A 17,127-nucleotide genomic window follows, 5' to 3' on the forward strand; every position below is an offset into this window, starting at 1 on the left:
AATGATTTCCCAGTAACACTGTGCCCCACCCCATCAGAAGTGACCAGTTTGGATGGTGTCGATGACCCATGTTTTTGGGAAATGTAGCATAATTCAGCTCACTGACTGATGCTCTTTAAGACACATCCTAATTTCAATTTCATTTCAGAGCACTGAAGACGCTATACATACGACATCTCCTGGTGGTCCTCTGGGTCCTGTGGCACCTGCAGGTCCTTGCTGACCCTAAAGTAGAAGATGATGTATACTTTAGCTTTGCATAAAAATAGATTGTGTCTAAATGCTGGTGACATACCCTCCCCTTTACAGGGAAGAGACAGGCTTCTTTGCGTCCCACCTTTTGTGTTTAGTACTGACATGCGCTCTGAGCTTAGCAACATAGCTCTGAGATGTTTTGTTTAATGGGGCTGCTTTTTTTTTCAGCAGGTGATACCGGGGTAACTGGCCTGATGCACTGCCTGGGAGCATTGCCTGAGAGTCCCTCTCACCCCTCCCCTAACTGCTTTTTCTTGAGACACTCCTGTAGAATTTCCTCTGGGAAACTCAAGTATCTCAAAGATGCATAATTTTAGTGTAGAAACATATCCTGCATCCTTTTCCTGTTAAGAATGTGGCACAGGGTCATAGATTTAACTGGAATTGTTTACTCTTAAAGCTTTTATGGATGCTATTGTGAATTTGTTCTGAAAAATAATTTTAAAATCCTATTGTATACCAAAAGGCCTAGCTTCTATGTTTGTAATAATGCAGCTAGTTGTCGTGGGGGGTCACCATGGAAACAAGATAAAGTCTCTGAGAACATCTGTGGAGAAAATTTGTGGCACACTAAAGCCTTTTTGAATACAGGATGGATGTGATTCCCACATTATTTCCCAATAGTGACTTCTTATACACCTTAATATATGAAGTGCATACCTTTAGCCCTGGGCTTCCTGTTAAACCAGGGGGACCAACATCTCCAGGTTCTCCCTAAATGCATGAGGGGAAAGGAAAGTTAAATGTTGCCATTATTCTCATCATCTCATTAATGTTGCAACTATGATTGAAAAAAAATGCCAGGAGATTACCTTTATTCCCTGTGGTCCTAATAGGCCGGGTTCTCCCTGTGAGTAAAACAGTTGCCATATGATTTATTCGTGAATCCAGATGGGGTTAGATATCTTGATACTTTAATTGACTTTCTATCAGTTAGCACACAACATTAAGTGGGGCATTAAGGAAGCCACACAATCAAGCAATCCAGAATCCTTGTTGCTAGTAAGTAACAAAACTCCTCATTTCATTTTTTCACTTGTGACATTATGTGTGGTAGTGTAATGTATTTGGTCCCCACAAACTCATAGAGAATGGCTCTATTAGGAAGTATGGTCTTGTTGGAGGAGGCTGGATGACACGCACCTTGAATCCAGACCTTGAGGCTAGAGGGCACAGCTTTAATCTGGGCCACACCTTACGCAGGCAGTGTGTCACTGTGGGGGTGGGCTTTGAGCTCATTTGTCTCAGGCGTCACTCAACCGGACATTCGGGTGAACTTCCTGTTGCCTCTGAGCCAAGATGTAGAACTCTCAACTCCAGCACCACATCTGCCTGCATGCTGCCATGCTCTCTGCCATGCTGAACTGAACTTCTGAACTGTAAGCCAGTCCCCTCAATTAAATGTTTTCATTATAAGAGTTGACTCTTCACAGCAACAGTAAACCCTAACTAAGACCTCATGGCATATTAGCAATGAGTCATTCATCACCACATGATGGCCAACCTCACATGAGAGGCAGGATGGAATAGGCTAAGTTTAAAGAGGTATGTGTGCTGGTGACTCTACTCCTGGGTACTTAATAAAACAGAAAAAATTACATTAAATAACACAATGTTTTCTTATTTTCCATGACTCATTTGAAAGTTCAATTTGCGTCTTTAAAAAAATTTGCAAACCTGTAATTGCATGTTTTAGTTTTGTAATTTAGATATTCCTCTTTATTTTCCTTTTCTTTTTTTTTCTCTGAGATGGGATTTCTGTTTGGCTGTTCTGGAACTCACACTGTAGATCAGGCTGGCTTTGGCCTTGAACTCACAGAGATTTATCTGCCTCTGCCTCCTGAGTGCTGGGATTAAAGGCAGGTGTGTCCCGCCACCACCTGGCAATTTAGATATTCTTACTTGATGACTTTTATGACATTGAGGCCTAGCCACTAATAGCAGTAAGCTAAAGAAAACCCAAATAGGGCTGGTGAGACATTTCAGAGAGTAAAGGAAGTTGCTGCTGAGCCTGAACCACACAGTGGAAGGAGAGGACAGGCTCCCACAAGCTGTCTTCTGGCCGTCGTACACATACAAAGGCATGCCTACAAAGTATGTCAAGCACATACCATCCCTCCCCAAAATAAATGTAAAATAAAAAAAATACCAAAGAAAGCCTGTATAACCCAAATCAAAAGTTAAAGTGTTATCACAAGATAGCATTTACCAAGGATTAAAGATAGCAGTAAGAAACAGCAGAAGAAAATACAAGTTTCAGGAAACTTACTCTATCAAATCGATTAGATGCCAACGACAAACTGGAGAGAGAAATCAATGAAATAGAAAACCCAAGATAGCGCTAAACATCTACTTACTCTATCTCCCTTTTCACCTTTTGTGAAAGCTTCCCCCTAGGAAAATGGGTAGAAACTGGAATCAATTATAAACACTTAGAAATCAACTCTGACAGGGGTAAGTGAGAAGGAATTTACAGAATCTTTCATATTCCCGAATGAACATGGAGCTAATCATTGTAATACTACTTAGAGGCTCCCAACAGCAGTCAAATTGAAATGCTGCCCAAGGCTACAGCTTCCTATTATGAAATGAAGATGAATATTCAAGCAGCGTTCATCAGCCAGTGGAGGGAAATGGGTACAGGTTAAATGGCAGGTATTCACTTGAATTTCCCACCTAGGTTAACTGTGTTTTTAAGCACAAGGTAGCGTTATTTCAAGGATGCTCTTTAAAGTGTCAGTTGTACTATAATCGAAATGACTTGAACGGGTTAATTACTGGGTAAGCAATGGAACTGATGGTGGTAGTTACTGGGGTTAGGATGGAGGTCCCCTGGAGAGATAGAGTTGAAGGATCACCTTCACTTCCCATATTCTTCTTGCTGCTACACACACACACACACACACACACACACACACACACACACACACACGCATGCACGCACGTACACACACCATAGTTAATCTTCAGGTATCAATCAGAAGTTGCTCTTATAGCAGCTGTACGCAGTACGCAGTTGAAGAAACTGAGGCACAGACTGCCCACAATTCTTCAGGCTCTTTTCCTCTTCAGTGGTGTCTGAGAAGTTTGCATGTGCCCAAGGATGAAGCCACAGGATTTGAATCAGCTTGACTGCATGTAGTGGCAATCAAACAATGACATCTTCCAAATGAACCAAGATGTCCTCTGGTGCAAGCAGGGCCTAGTTTTTCTTGGCTATTGCCACATATCTGTTACTTGGTGTAACCACACAAACTGTTATCTACCTAACACGATGTCATCTTCTACTATGGGTGAATTTTATGTGTTAGATCAGGGCTTTGTTTATAGTCTTACTTTTCATATTTTCATTCTAAGACTACGTATTTAACTACTAAGGTTTAAGGCAAGCATGGTGGGCATTGCTTCCGCCTCTGTTTGCTCCTGCTTGAGTCATATCACTCTTGGCAGAGTCACTGAAAACTTGAAATCTACATCGAATCCCCCACTGTCTGGGGTTTGATCAGGGCCAGGACTTTAACATGAAGCTCATACCCTCAGGTCTCTCATTTTACTTTGTAGTTTTGAGATTAGTTTTCACTAAGTTGTCCACTGAGGACTTGACCTCACTTTATACCCTAGGAGAGCTTTCAACTTGTGATCCTCCTGCCTTATCACCCTGAACAGCTGGGGTAATAGGCCTGCCCCTCCAGGCCTGCTTCAGAGGCTACATTGACTGACGGAGTTTGTAGGGATCTGGTTGACCGCAGGTTTTCAATTTAGTCTCATTTCCCATGAATCCTACCTACGGGTAGCCATTTGAAGTTTTTGAGCCCCCCTTTCCTTATTTATAAAATCATAGATTCTATCTAGATCCTTTCATGTACATATTTTACAGCTTGGATATGTCACACATGTCATCATATTCCACATATTGAAAACTGGGGGGCATGTGGCCATTTTGATATTGATGTTCAAGACAGTGGTTCAAAATTCTATTTTAGATAGTGACTACTCTTCTTTATGAGCTGCTTGGTTATTGATCTTGCTCTTGAAGAAGAAGGTTGAAACAACAAAGAACTAATAATATAAAACTTGTGGGGAGACAGGAAAGCAAGCAATGATGTACAGAGGAAGCAGGGTCATCAAGGGGGTAAGAGTGGACTGCCCAGGATAGACGTTAGGGGGAAAAGAAGTTTATTTTTTATCTTATGAGTATGGTTGTTTTGCCTGCATGGGTGTCTGTGCACCATGTGTGTGCCTAGTGCCCACAGTGGGCAAAATATACTACCAGATCCTCTGGAACTAGAGTTACAGTTGGTTGTGAGTCACTATGTGGGTGCTGGGAATTGAATCCTGGTCCTTTGAAAGAGCAGCCAGTGCTTAGATCCTTTGAGCCATCTTTCCAGCCCAAGACATTTATTTCTATTGAATAAAGAGAACAGGGCTAAGACTGGCCCACATGGGCAGCCAGGCTTCTCATGAACGTAGAAGGCAGGAGAGAAAGCCAGAGGGAGTCCTTAAGAAGATAAAGGCGGCTCACCCCTAGGAACCAGCATCACTCCAGCCCTCAGTGATTCCGGAGCAGCAGCACTAATGTGGCTTGTGGGAAACATAGGCTTCAGGGCTCCACCCAGAACTCCCGAGCTAGAATTCCCAGACTTTGATTCCATGCTCCTGTTTACAGTGCACAGCTGTTGCTCATAGAACATTCTTTTCTGCTTCATGTCTTACTTGTCAGGTCTTCCATGATCCACTCAGGAACTTAAATCGAGGTGGATATCAGTGGGTAGGGAGACAATGGAGAACACAAGAAGGGGTTAGGAGATGCTCAGAGTGGCGCACAGGAGTGGCGAGCTGCTGTGGGGTGGGTCACGTGACAGTTCCCAGACCCTTTGAAATCCTCAGTTGGAGAACACTGTGGAAGACTGTTGGGGAGCCCTGGACAGGTCAGCGAGGATAAGTGACTAGAAGGTCAATAACCAGGGTCCATGGAGGCAGTGGTGATTTCAAAGCTGCCAGAAGCAATGACTAGGACAATGAAGATGTCTAAGTGAAACTGAGCAGAGTTCCTGGAGCTAGGCTCGATAGCACTGAGTGCTTTTCCTACGGCTTCTCTTTTTCACGCAGGCATTTTAGTGACTTCTCCATTCCTCTTGTCCAGTCAACCCATGTCTCTAACTCACTGTGGAACATGGGTGAAGCAAGTTAAAAAGGTATATGGCACATAAAAAAAGACAAACCTTATGTGAATCCTGACTTTTCCACAAGAATGAAGATGTGTTTGTTTTCACAGAACTCATGTCAAAGCAGGGCAATGACAATGCATGCTTGCCATCCTAGGGCTGGGGAGGCACAGGATTCCTGAACATTGTTGGTTAGCCAAGCTTGCCAAATTGTTGAGTTCCAGGTTCAAGAACACACACACACACACACACACACACACACACACACACACACACACACACTCATTCATTGGCACACAATGTTAAAACTCTTTTTTTGTAACTAGGCTTTTGCATTCTCTTCAGTGGTTCTATTTGAATATAAATGATATGATAGGGGTTTTCTTTTCTTTCTTCTTTTTTCCCCACCCAAAAAAAAAGTTTTCAAAGAAATCAGTTACAGCAATATTGGAAGGAGGCTTTTGAAGTCATTTTGATCTTTGATCTCTCTCTCTCTCTCTCTCTCTCTCTCTCTCTCTCTCTCTCTCTCTGTGTCTCTCTGTCTCTGTCTTTGTCTCTCTCTCTCCCCCCCCTCTCTCTCTCACACACACACAAACTCAGAAAGGAAAATAATTTCAGAGGTGTACTGAGAACAATTGTTTGAGCAGAGAGAGAAGCATTTTCAATTTTAAGCTAAATTTGTACCAGTCTTGACATATTGATTGCGTTTCTCATTTTAGATATGGTGTTTGGACCTATCTAGGCAACTTAATAGTTTGAAAGCTTGTGTTCTGGAATCAGACTAACCAATGTATAGAATGGGCCACCTCAAGGGGCTTTTTATATGAGTTGAGGGTTTGGTGCCTGGCATGGTGTCTACTTGCTTAAGAATTTAGTCGACAATGCTATTCAGAGTGTTAGAATTAAAGGGCCATGGGATTGGAGCTGGGAAAATACTTTTAATTCTTCATCTATTTTTTATTTCCTCCCTCTGCCCTCAAAGATAAAATACTCACGGGTTCTCCTTTCTGTCCTTTAGGGCCAACAGACCCTGGAAATCCTGGAAGCCCAGAGTCTCCCTGTCGAGAACAAAAACAGAAGAGAAATGCCTCATGAGTGAAGAGAAAAATCTTCCCCCACCCAGAGAATCCTGCCTGGGTCTGGGACCTCTGCCTAAGAAGGTGTCTTTGCACTCCTCCATGCCTTAGGTCTTTCAGAAATCCATAACATTTCATTAGCACATTTAAAATTAATGTGGAACAATGTGAATTATTTTTCAAGGACAAGGCATGTAGAGGAGAAAAGAATTACAGTTTTGTTCTGCAGTACCAAAAAACATTATTTATTTAGTTTTGCATTTAAGCGACACAACAATCTGCTCTTGTTTTCTTTTCAGGACTTATTTCTTATTTTAAGTGGGGGGAGTGAATGATCACAGAAAGAAAAACGAGTCTGCCAGCTGTCCCCAGTGTTTCCTGTGCTGCCTAGAGGACTGGCTGTGGACAAAGGAAGTCATTCTCATTGATATGGTGACAGCAGCAGCAGCTTAGAAATGTCTAAGATGTGCTTGTCAAATATGTTGAAGAGGTATTTATATGTGATGGGGAAAGAGCGTTTTCAGAAAATACAGTTGGAGAGAGCATCCTTGTAGCAGAAATTACATCACTGAGTAGACACTGGAGCTGCAGGACCCGACTTCCGTTTTATCTTTCACCAGGGTTCCTGAACAGCCACTTGGTTCTTCAGTTAAACATAGCCCTAGATGACTTGCCATTCTGAAAAATTCTCCTCCTACCTCAAGTGAATTTCTGTAAGACAATGCTTACTGTTGTATTTATAGGTTTATGGCTTTCTTATTTTTTTAACTTTTAAAGATACAGAAAACAAAGTAAAGTATGTCTAACCTTTCAATATGAAATATTCAAAATGAAAGATTTAAGAAAATCATGGACAGGAAATTCTCCACATTTTCCTTTGACTTCTTATACCAGAGCAAACTACTCTCTTGGATTCAGTATTTACCTCTCAGTAGGTATTTTCTACCTTCATTCTTTCCATAGAGTCATCAATAATATATTATTTTGAACATGTAGGATGAATTCCATAGAGGTTTATCTTGTATGCAACTTTCTTCGCTCAACATTGCTTTTAATACCTGTCATTTGGTCCAAGTGATTTTGTCCATTCATTATAAGTGCTAGTTAGCACTCTAATGTATTGAGGCACTGATCCCAGCCCCACTGACCAGCATTGGAGTTTTTGTCTGTTACACACAAGTCTTCAGTGAATGTTTTTATTTTGAGAATGAGACTATGTCTTTGCAACAAAATCTTCACACAACAGCACATCGAGTTATTACAGCCCCAAAATCTTTGGCTTGTTTATACATTTCTACCAAAATCAATATGATGACATTTTATGTAATAGACATGATCTTTTTTGTATTAACTATCTTTCTTGATTTGTAAGGATAATATTGATCTTATTAAAATGTTAAGCCACAGTACTAATTTTTCATGTTTCAAAGCTGTAGCCAGTCCTGTGAAAGTCCTTTCTAAGAAAACCAAAAGACACCAATTAAAAAGTCAGTTCACACTACCTGAATTCCACAAGGGATAGCTCAATGGGCTTCTAGACAATCACTTCACAGGCCAATGGTATGTGTATTTTACACCAGTATGTTTTACAGTTTGCTCACCTGCAGACTAACTGCATCATTTTTGTAATGTTTGTATATAACCTACACATTCCTAGCCTTTTCTATAGGACATTTTTGCAATGTCCATGTATGACCTATAGATTTCTAGCCTTTTCTCTAGATTTCTTTGAGCTTTAATCTTAAAAAATAGTAACTTCTTTGAAGCAATGGTTATACACTTTAAAACATGCTGGCTATTTATTTTTGTTTGTTTATTCATTTATTGTGTGCATGCCTGTTTGTCTGTATATGCGCCATATGTGTGCAGGTACCCAAGAAAGCCAGAAGAGGATGCCATATGCCTTGGAGTTAGAGTTAGAGGCAGTTGTGGGCTGCCTATCATGGGTGATGGAAACCAACCTTGAATCCTTAGTAGGGACAGTACATGTACTTAACTGTTGAGCCATCTTTCCGGCCCCGATATATGATTTATCCTAGAAAAATACATCTTGTGTATCCTCAGCAGTACCTCAGCACACTGTAGGTGGTATGTTTTTCTGAATATAGCAAATTGTGTTCAATATAGGAAGATAGAGAAGGCAGAGAACACTTAAGGCACCAATGCATAATTGATCTGTAAAACTCTAAACTGACCTTCATGTTACCCATCAGGTTTGTGCTAACATCCCCAGTATACAGTCATAAATACTCATCTAATTTAACAGAAGCAAGCAGGTGAAGAAGCTAGAAATCACTTATAAACACACATCTTTTCAAAATGATAGAGGATGGGTGGAACAATGAAGGTCAGGGGGAAGGGATATGATGCTATGGTTTGAACCGAGGTAGGCAGAGTGCCAAGCCAGTGGAGGACAGCAGAGGGACTGAACAAAGCCTATGGTTTGCATTCCCCCGGGTGAGCTTGGCCTTGGTTAAAACCGAAGGAATCCATCTTGCACATGAAATTATGCAAATGTGTATGTCTAATATTAGACACATGGAGGTTCTTTTTCATGTTTAAAATGTGTTGCAGTGACTTATTGTGGTAAGTATGAATTGAAGAGCAGCGATGAACTTGCAGAGCATCAGAAGACCATCTCTGGGTCTGACAGTTTTGATGCTGTTTAGAAAGCCATGTGCTATTGAACCTACATCTTGCTTGCCTAACGTTCTGTTCCAGGGGAAGCTGGATGTTTCTCCAGGAGTCCTTGTTCTGCCACTTTGTCCCACAGTCTCTACATCAGTAGTTCTCACTGACCATTGTGCAAATACATGGCCCTCCACCAAATCCTTGAGGGCTGTTTGCACTCACACTGTTTCCAGGTGATGCTAGTTTCTAAAGGATAGGCTGTTTCCATGAATTGCTGGTGAGTGTATTGAGAAGAGGCATATTATACAGCAGTGATAAATAATTCATGTGTTTAAAGTATACTTTGAGTTAAATCTTTTATTTTACAGCCCGACTCAAGTCTCCTCCCTTCAAAATTATGGCAAGGTACGCAAAGGGGAACAAGTCAAGGCCCCAAGGATAATGATAGCTCATAGCAAAACTGAGTTAAACGAGACCTTGTGAGCAAACGTACAAAGCCTAATTTGCACTGGCAATTGTGCTTCCAGGTAAGTTCGTCTCATTAGATTTTAATCCTCCTATCAATTCCTGTAGATGATTATGCCCACTGTGCACACAGGGAGACTGATGCTTAGGGCAATGAGGCTTCCCAAGGTGACACAACAGTTAGTCCCATAGTCAACTTTTGATCCCAAAGCCGATGCTCATTCCATCCCTCAGTGGCTCCCAGCCCTCTCTGCATGTCAGAATCATCTCCCACACATTTGAATAACAGAGATACCGGTCTCCCTCTACCCCGGGTCCCTGTGGATGGGGCCTCAGAACAGGCGTTTCTTTCCCTTACCCTCTCCTGGTGGTTCTACGTGCAGTCAGGTTTTGGAAGCCCTGACCACAGCACCAAGCACAAGCAGAGACCCCCCCCCCCATGGCTTTACACTTTTACTGTGAAAAACACACTTTTCTAAAGCTGAGAGGTGGATCCAGAATAGGCAGGAAGTGGATGTGTCTGCAGAGATTACTTCCCCCTCCCAGCATCAGCTACACTTAAGCTTTCTTTGTTTACTCGATGATGCATGGTTTATTGGCAGAGCTGCTCCTTCATTAATGGCAATTAAAAAAAAACCCTTTCATAGGTACATTGGCAGCAGGCACCGTGCCAAGTTCCCTGCAGACTCTTCTAGATCATTTATTCGGGTAGGAAGATGGGGCAAATACACCACTGGCCTTTTCTGATTCCACTTAAGATTCTGAAACAATTAGAAAAGATTCCAAGCGGTAGGAACTGTCCCTGGAGTTTGAGATACACCTGTTTTCCAGAATCAAATTTCTCATCAGCGAGGTCTTAAGAATTTCTAAGTGGCATATGTTTGCTAACTAAGAGAACGGCACAGAGGCCAGCTGTTTTGTTTTAAGAAACGAATCATCATTTAAATGCTTTAAGAGTGTCGCACTCCCCTTCTCCGCCCAGCTGTCCCATGTGACAAGCTTTGGGCCCCGCCGCCCCTGCAGTCTACATCTGTCCAATGGTAATTACATAAAATGCAAGGCATTTGTGAGGATGGGATGGCTCACGGGAAACAGTGTTGCTCAAAAATCCAAGGCACGGGAGTGACTTGGATTGCTATACAGTCATTCTAAAATATTTTTTTTCAGAGTGTCCATGTCTTATTTATACATTCTGCCGAAGAATTTTCCTTTTGAATGGTCAGTCTATAAGGAACTCACTGTTCCTGCTGAGATCTCACAGAGATATTTTCTGGTGGGAGATAAACAATCTTTTGAGTAGATTGGCTGTGCTGATATATAAAGTCATATTTCCTGGCCTCGTGTCACAGTATCATGCCCTCGAACAAAAGAACTTTTACTGGGTGAGTGGATGAAGGTAGTTCTCACAGGCCGTCTGCCTGCAGAGTATCTTCAAAATCTCATATCCGTGTCTGCAGATTTAACGTGAATTTTAAAAATATTAAAAAAATATTTTTCTCTGACCACATTCACTGTGTTCACGTTCACAGTCCAAGGTCATCACAGTTTTACGGTCAAACTGGAGTGGAGTGATATTTTCTGTAGAAAAGTTAATCTACCATCTTCACAAATGATAAAACCAGGCCTCCACGTGAGGGCAATGAAAACGCAATAGAAGCACATTGAAAACTGTTTTTGAAGTAATTGCTTGGCTAGACTACTGCTGGGCGTGATAAAACCTCGCCAAAACAAAACAAAATAATCCCACGAAAACCAGTGAGCTTGAGCCACAGGCGTTTTGCCATTTGGATCTTCTTTCAGATGGTTTTGGCTACCTGCAAGGATTCCTGACTGTTCTTAAAGGTGTTTCTCTTGACATACCCCCTCCCTTATAGCTCGCCTCTGCTCAGTAGCGCTCCCAAGGGGCAGCATCCAGCTGCTGGTCTGCAGGCAGGCGAGGCTCCTGTTCACAGTGACTGCTGCCCCCTGTAGGTGAAAGTGTTTAATCATTTTGAAAACAAAAACGAAAAACTGGCATTACCTTTTCTCCTTTAGGGTCACTTGCTCCGTGCTCACCAGTTCCCTGGGTAAAAACAACCAAAACGATCCAGCTGTTTTTAATGCATTCAACTTTTAAGATCAGCTAGTCAAATGTTAGTAATTACCTTTTATGTATTCTGTGCGACACTTCAGCAGACATTTTTGTCTTTTTTTATTCCCGCTAATGTAATGAATATTTCCTTGCAGAGTTTTTCGGGTCACTTATGTAAACTATCATATCATCTGCAATTAGTGAAAGCTTGACTTCTTTTCCTATTTGTATCCCCTTGATCTCCTTTTGTTGTCTTGTTGATTTAGCTAGAACTTCAAGTACAGTATTGAAGAGATATGGAGAGAGTGGACAGCTTTGTCTTGTTCCTTATTTTAGAGGAATTGCATTGAGTTTCTCTCCATTTAGTTTGATGTTAGCTGTTGGTTTACTGTATATTGCTTTTATTATGTTTAGGTATGTTCCTGTTATCCATGATCTCTCTAGGACCTTTATCGTGAAGGGGTGCTGGATTTTGTCAAAGGCTTTTTCAGCATCTAGTGAGATGATCATGTGGTTTTTCTTTTGCAGTTTGTTTATATGGTGGATTACACTGATATGTTTTCTAATGCTGAACCATCCCTGCATTCCTGAGATGAAGCCCACTTGATCACGGTGGATGATTTTTCTGATGTGTTCTTGAATCCGATTTGCTAGTATTTTATTGAGTATTTTTGCATCGATGTTCATGAGGGAAATTGGTCTATAGTTCTCTTTCTTATTTGTGTCTTTGTGTGGCTGGGGTACCAAGGTAATTGTAGCCTCCTAGAGCTAATAAACACCTTCAGCAAAGTGGCAGGATACAAGTTTAACTCAAAAAAAATCAGTGGCCCTATTATATACAGATGATAAAGTGGCTGAGAAAAAAATCAGAGAAACATCACCCTTTACAATAGCCATAAACAGTATCAAATATCTGGGGATAATGTTAACCAAAGAAGTGAAAGACCTGTATATCAAGAACTTTGAGTCTCTAAAGAAAGAAATCAAAGAGGATACCAGAAAATGGAAATGTCTCCCATGCTTTTGGATTGGTAGGATCAACATAATAAAAATGGCAGTCTTGCCAAAAGCAGTCTACAGATTCAATGCAATCCCTATCAAGATTTTGGCACAATTCTTTACAGACCTTGAAAGAACAATAATCAACTTTATATGGAAAAGCAAAAGACCCAGGATAGCCAAAACAACCCTATACAATAAAGGACATTTAGGAGGCATCACATACCTGACTTCAAGCTCTTTTACAGAGCTATAGTCCTGAAAACAGCTTGGTATTGGCACAAACATAGACAGGTAGACCAATGGAACTGAATTGAAAACCCTGATTTTAACCCACACACTTATGAACACTTGATTTTTGACAAAGAAGCTAAAATTATACAATGGACAAAAGAAAGCATCTTCAACAAATGGTGCTGGCATAACTGGATATTGGCATGTAGAAGACTGCAGATAGATCCATGTCTATCACCTTGCACAAAACTTAAGTCTAAATGGATCAAAGACCTTAACATAAATCCAACCACACTGAAACTCTTAGAAGAGAAAGTGGGAGATACTCTTCAACAAATTGGTACAGGAGACCGCTTCCTTAACATAACACCAGTAGCACAGACATTGAGATTGACAATTAACAAATGGGACCTCCTGAAACTAAGAAGCTTCTGTAAGGCAAAGGACACAGTCAGCAAGACAAAAAGGCAGTCCACAGAATGGGAAAAGATATTCACTAACCCCACATCTGACAGAGGGCTGATCTCCAAAATTTACAAAGAACTCAAGAAGCAAGTCTCCAAAACACCAAAGGATCCAATTAAAAAGTGGGGTACAGAACTAAATAGAGAATTCTCACTAGGGGAGTCTAAGATGGCTGAGAGACACTTGAGAAAGTGCTCAACATCCTTAGCCATTAGGGAAATGCAAATCAAAACAACTCTGAGATACCATCTTACTCCTGTCAGAATGGCTAAAATAAAAAACACGGAAGACAATTTATGCTGGAGAAGATGTGTAGAGAGGGGAATACTCCTCCACTGCTGGTGGGAGTGCCAACTCGTACACCCCCTTTGGAAATCAGTATTAAGATTCCTCAGGAAAATGGGAATCAATCTACCACAAGACCCAGTAACTCCACTCTTAGGCATATATCCAAAAGATGCAAATTCATACAACAGGGACATCAGTTCCACTATGTTCATAGCAGCATTATTTGTAATAGCCAGAACCTGGAAGCAACCTAGATGCCCCTCAACTGAAGAGTGGATAGAGAAAATGTGGTACATTTACACTATGAAGTACTACTCAGCAGAAAAAAACAATGGAATCTTGAAATTCGCAGGTAAATGGATGACACTTGAAGAAACCATCCTGAGTAAGGTAACCCAGTCACAAAAAGACAAACATGGTATTTACTCACTCATATATGGATTTTAGACATGGGTCAGGATAGTGTCAGTCTGCACTTCCACTGACAGAGAGTCTGGGAAACAGGAAAGAACCTAAGAGAGATTTGCATAGTACCCCAGAGAAGAGGAATGAGGCAACATGGTGAGAGGTGGGGGGTGGGTGGGGAGTGGGAGCTGGGAAGTAGAGGGGAGGAGAAGAGGAGGAAAGAGTAGGTCATGGGGGAACAGGAAGGTTGAGTGGGGATAGAATAGGAGGAGAACAGGATAAGAAATACCATAATAGAGGGAGTCATAGGTTAGAAGACAGTTCTGGCACCAGTGAGACCTCTAGTGATCTAAAGGGATGACACCAACTGGAAAACTAAGCAATAGTGGAGAGACCACATTAAATGCCCTTTCCTGATAATGAACTTGACGTCTATACTATATCCCATACTAGAACCTTCATCCAGTGACTGATGGAAGCAGAGGCAAACACCCACAGTTAAACACTGAACTGAACCCATGGAACCCAGTGACAGAGAGAGAGGAGCGATGAGCAAATTGGCAAAGAATGGGCTGGCAAAACCAGCAGAGACAGCTGATCTAAACAAGGGGGAGCTCTTGGACCCCAGGCTGACAGATGGGGGGGCCAGCATGGGAGTGATCCAGACCCCTGAATGTGAGAGTCAGTGAGGAGGCCTGGACAACCTATGGGGCCCTGGGTAGTAGATCAGTGTTTATCCCTGGCATACAAATGGACTTCGTGTGTCCATAACACAAAGAGGGATTCTCTCTCAGCCTGGACTCTTAGGGGAGTGCCTGGACCCTGCCCTGAGTGAAATGACAGACTCTGGATATCCCCCATGTGGAAGGAAGTGGGCTTAGGGTGGGAGGCTGGGGGGGGATGGTGGGGAGGTATAGGAGGAGGGGAGGGAGAGGGAACTGGGATTGACATGTGAAGCAAGCTATTTAAAATTAAAGTAATAAAAAAGTAAAAAAAAATCTAGGATCGACATGTAGGAGAAAACATGAAAAAAAATGTAATGAAATCTTCTTAAGTACCAGCTTAAATACTAGCTAAATATCTCCAACGCTGGAGACCCCACTTGTTCTTTTCTGGTGATTTTGCCAGGAAAATGTCACAACCTCAAGGGTGGTGACTCCCTTTTCCATAGGCATACATGCCAGACTCAGCTGCACTCCGAGTCTCCTGCTCTTTCTATTCTCAAATATTTATTGCCTTAATTAGACTCCGGCCACCCTGGGAGGGTGACTGTGCTCTGTCATCACACATAAAAGGTAAATACAAATTGTTAGGAAGCACTTGGCTTTGGGATCCTCAGGGTGTTAAAAGAGACCATTATTAAAGACTGGAAGAGGACAGGCAGGCTCTCATTAGTGGATCTCCACAAGTTTGGTCCTGAAATCCTCCACAGAAACCCTTACTCCCCTAAGCTGTGTGGAACCTTAAAGTAGACACCTTAGAGCTGCAGCCAGGTGACCCCAGCTTCTGCCTAGGACCAATCATTGATGAAGCAGGACTCTGCTCATTTGCATGGCAGAGACCGCAGAACTGAAAATAACATGGGCACGTGGTTCATGCTAACCTCTCAGGCTAGAACACTGACCAGATTGGTCTGTCCCTGTTCCCACAGAAGGAACTACAAGTTGGAAAGCTACATGCATAATAGGTTACCCTACTGGAATAAGGACTTCTCTGAAGTGGAGTCCCTGCCTATCACTGCCTTGGCAGTTACTGGTTCTACCGGTAATTCATGCTGTCTGTTCTTATTATGGTTTAATGAATAAATCGGTTTCCCTTCATGTCTGGTAGAGGGTGAATTTGTCTATTGATCACCAATAAGCCCTGTGAGTGCCATGCCTCTGCCTTCTTAGGAAATTTTATCACTGCTGTTAGATGAAATTGGACAATAAGCTGTAACTGAAGTTGGCCATTTCTTCTTGCCTTGGTCAGCTCACCCGTTCTTTCTTCTGATAACACAACAGAAAACATCATTACCCCGGGGTCTTGCTTCCCATTCTTGGACAGCTTTTTCTAAATCAAAATGGCTGTAATGATCCCACCAGTCCAGATAATTAATGTAATATAAACTTTAGACAAAGTTCCTCTGACTCCAGCCTCCCTGCTCTTGGAGCATCTACTGTAGGAAACTTGTGTTCCCGTGGCTTGAAGAATTCCTGTGGTAGAGGGTTTTCTGTGCTCTATGAGTGGAGCTTGAGCTGCCCTTGTCTTTTTCGGGGCTCCCTCTTCTGTTTCTTCATCTCTGTCTCAGACTTCTCTTCCTCTCTCCCCATCTGGCTGTAGAAGGTTGATCTTCCTCAGGACTTGCTCCAGGATCTCTTCTCAGGTGACTGGACACTCACACCAAACCGTTGTCTAGCCCCGTGGTTAACGTATTGTTTAGACAAACACAAGTTTATATGCCTAGCACATATCTTCTGCTCTCAGCTTTAGACTTCTGTATCTAATTCTAGAAGCAGTTCATACCCAACAAATTAAAAGATGAAAGGAAAACACACACATGCATACGTATGAGACCATGTGACAAGAACCTTAACATTGGTTAATCCAGAAGTAGGAGAATGGCAATGACTATTTTCACAATGGATTTCTGAAGGGTATTTTGGATTTTAATTATATTTTATAGTTGAAAAATAATTAGGAAAGGAAATCTGTACTTATCCCTCTTGTTTACAGAAGGTAGCCCTTTCAATCTGGTATTGTCTTATACATACACACCCCTTATTTTGAGGCAAGGTCTCAGGTGGCTTAGGCTGGCCTTAAACTTACCGTGTAGCTGTGCCTGGCCCTGGACTCCTGATTCTCCTGGCTTTACTTTGCTGTGATTACAGGCACAGGCCACCCTGCCTGCCTTTACCATTTTCTTTTCTTGTCCCTGACATTCAGGTGACCATTCAGTCTAGCCTCCCTAATGTACAAAAAAAACTTTAGAGGTTTCCTGAAAAACACTAGTCACTTGGTGCATGGTGCCAGTCACTGTGCCTAAAATGTCAGCATATCCCCCTAGCTGTACTTTTGTTTGGGTATTTTTAGA

The 17,127-nt window shown here is 41.9% G+C and overlaps 1 protein-coding gene across 4 annotated transcripts in view; it reads right to left on the reverse strand.

The window, feature by feature from the left end:
* Col19a1 (collagen type XIX alpha 1 chain) overlaps positions 1–17,127 on the reverse strand; it is a 313,664-nt gene that overhangs the window by 64,675 nt on the left and 231,862 nt on the right. For 3 of the 4 annotated variants that reach the window (XM_013125565.2, XM_040729471.1, XM_021223306.2), the window contains exons 17-22: positions 11,613–11,654; positions 6,416–6,478; positions 2,613–2,648; positions 1,068–1,103; positions 916–969; positions 172–225 (exon numbers count right to left, since the gene is read on the reverse strand). In XM_013125565.2, coding sequence (XP_012981019.1) covers positions 172–225; positions 916–969; positions 1,068–1,103; positions 2,613–2,648; positions 6,416–6,478; positions 11,613–11,654 — 285 coding nt within the window. The remainder of the gene's footprint in view (positions 1–171; positions 226–915; positions 970–1,067; positions 1,104–2,612; positions 2,649–6,415; positions 6,479–11,612; positions 11,655–17,127) is intronic. The other variant, XM_040729472.1, reaches the window with a different exon arrangement.

The sequence above is a fragment of the Mesocricetus auratus genome, unplaced genomic scaffold, assembly GCF_017639785.1.
Source record: "Mesocricetus auratus isolate SY011 unplaced genomic scaffold, BCM_Maur_2.0 Super-Scaffold_100021, whole genome shotgun sequence".
Lineage (NCBI taxonomy): Eukaryota > Metazoa > Chordata > Mammalia > Rodentia > Cricetidae > Mesocricetus > Mesocricetus auratus.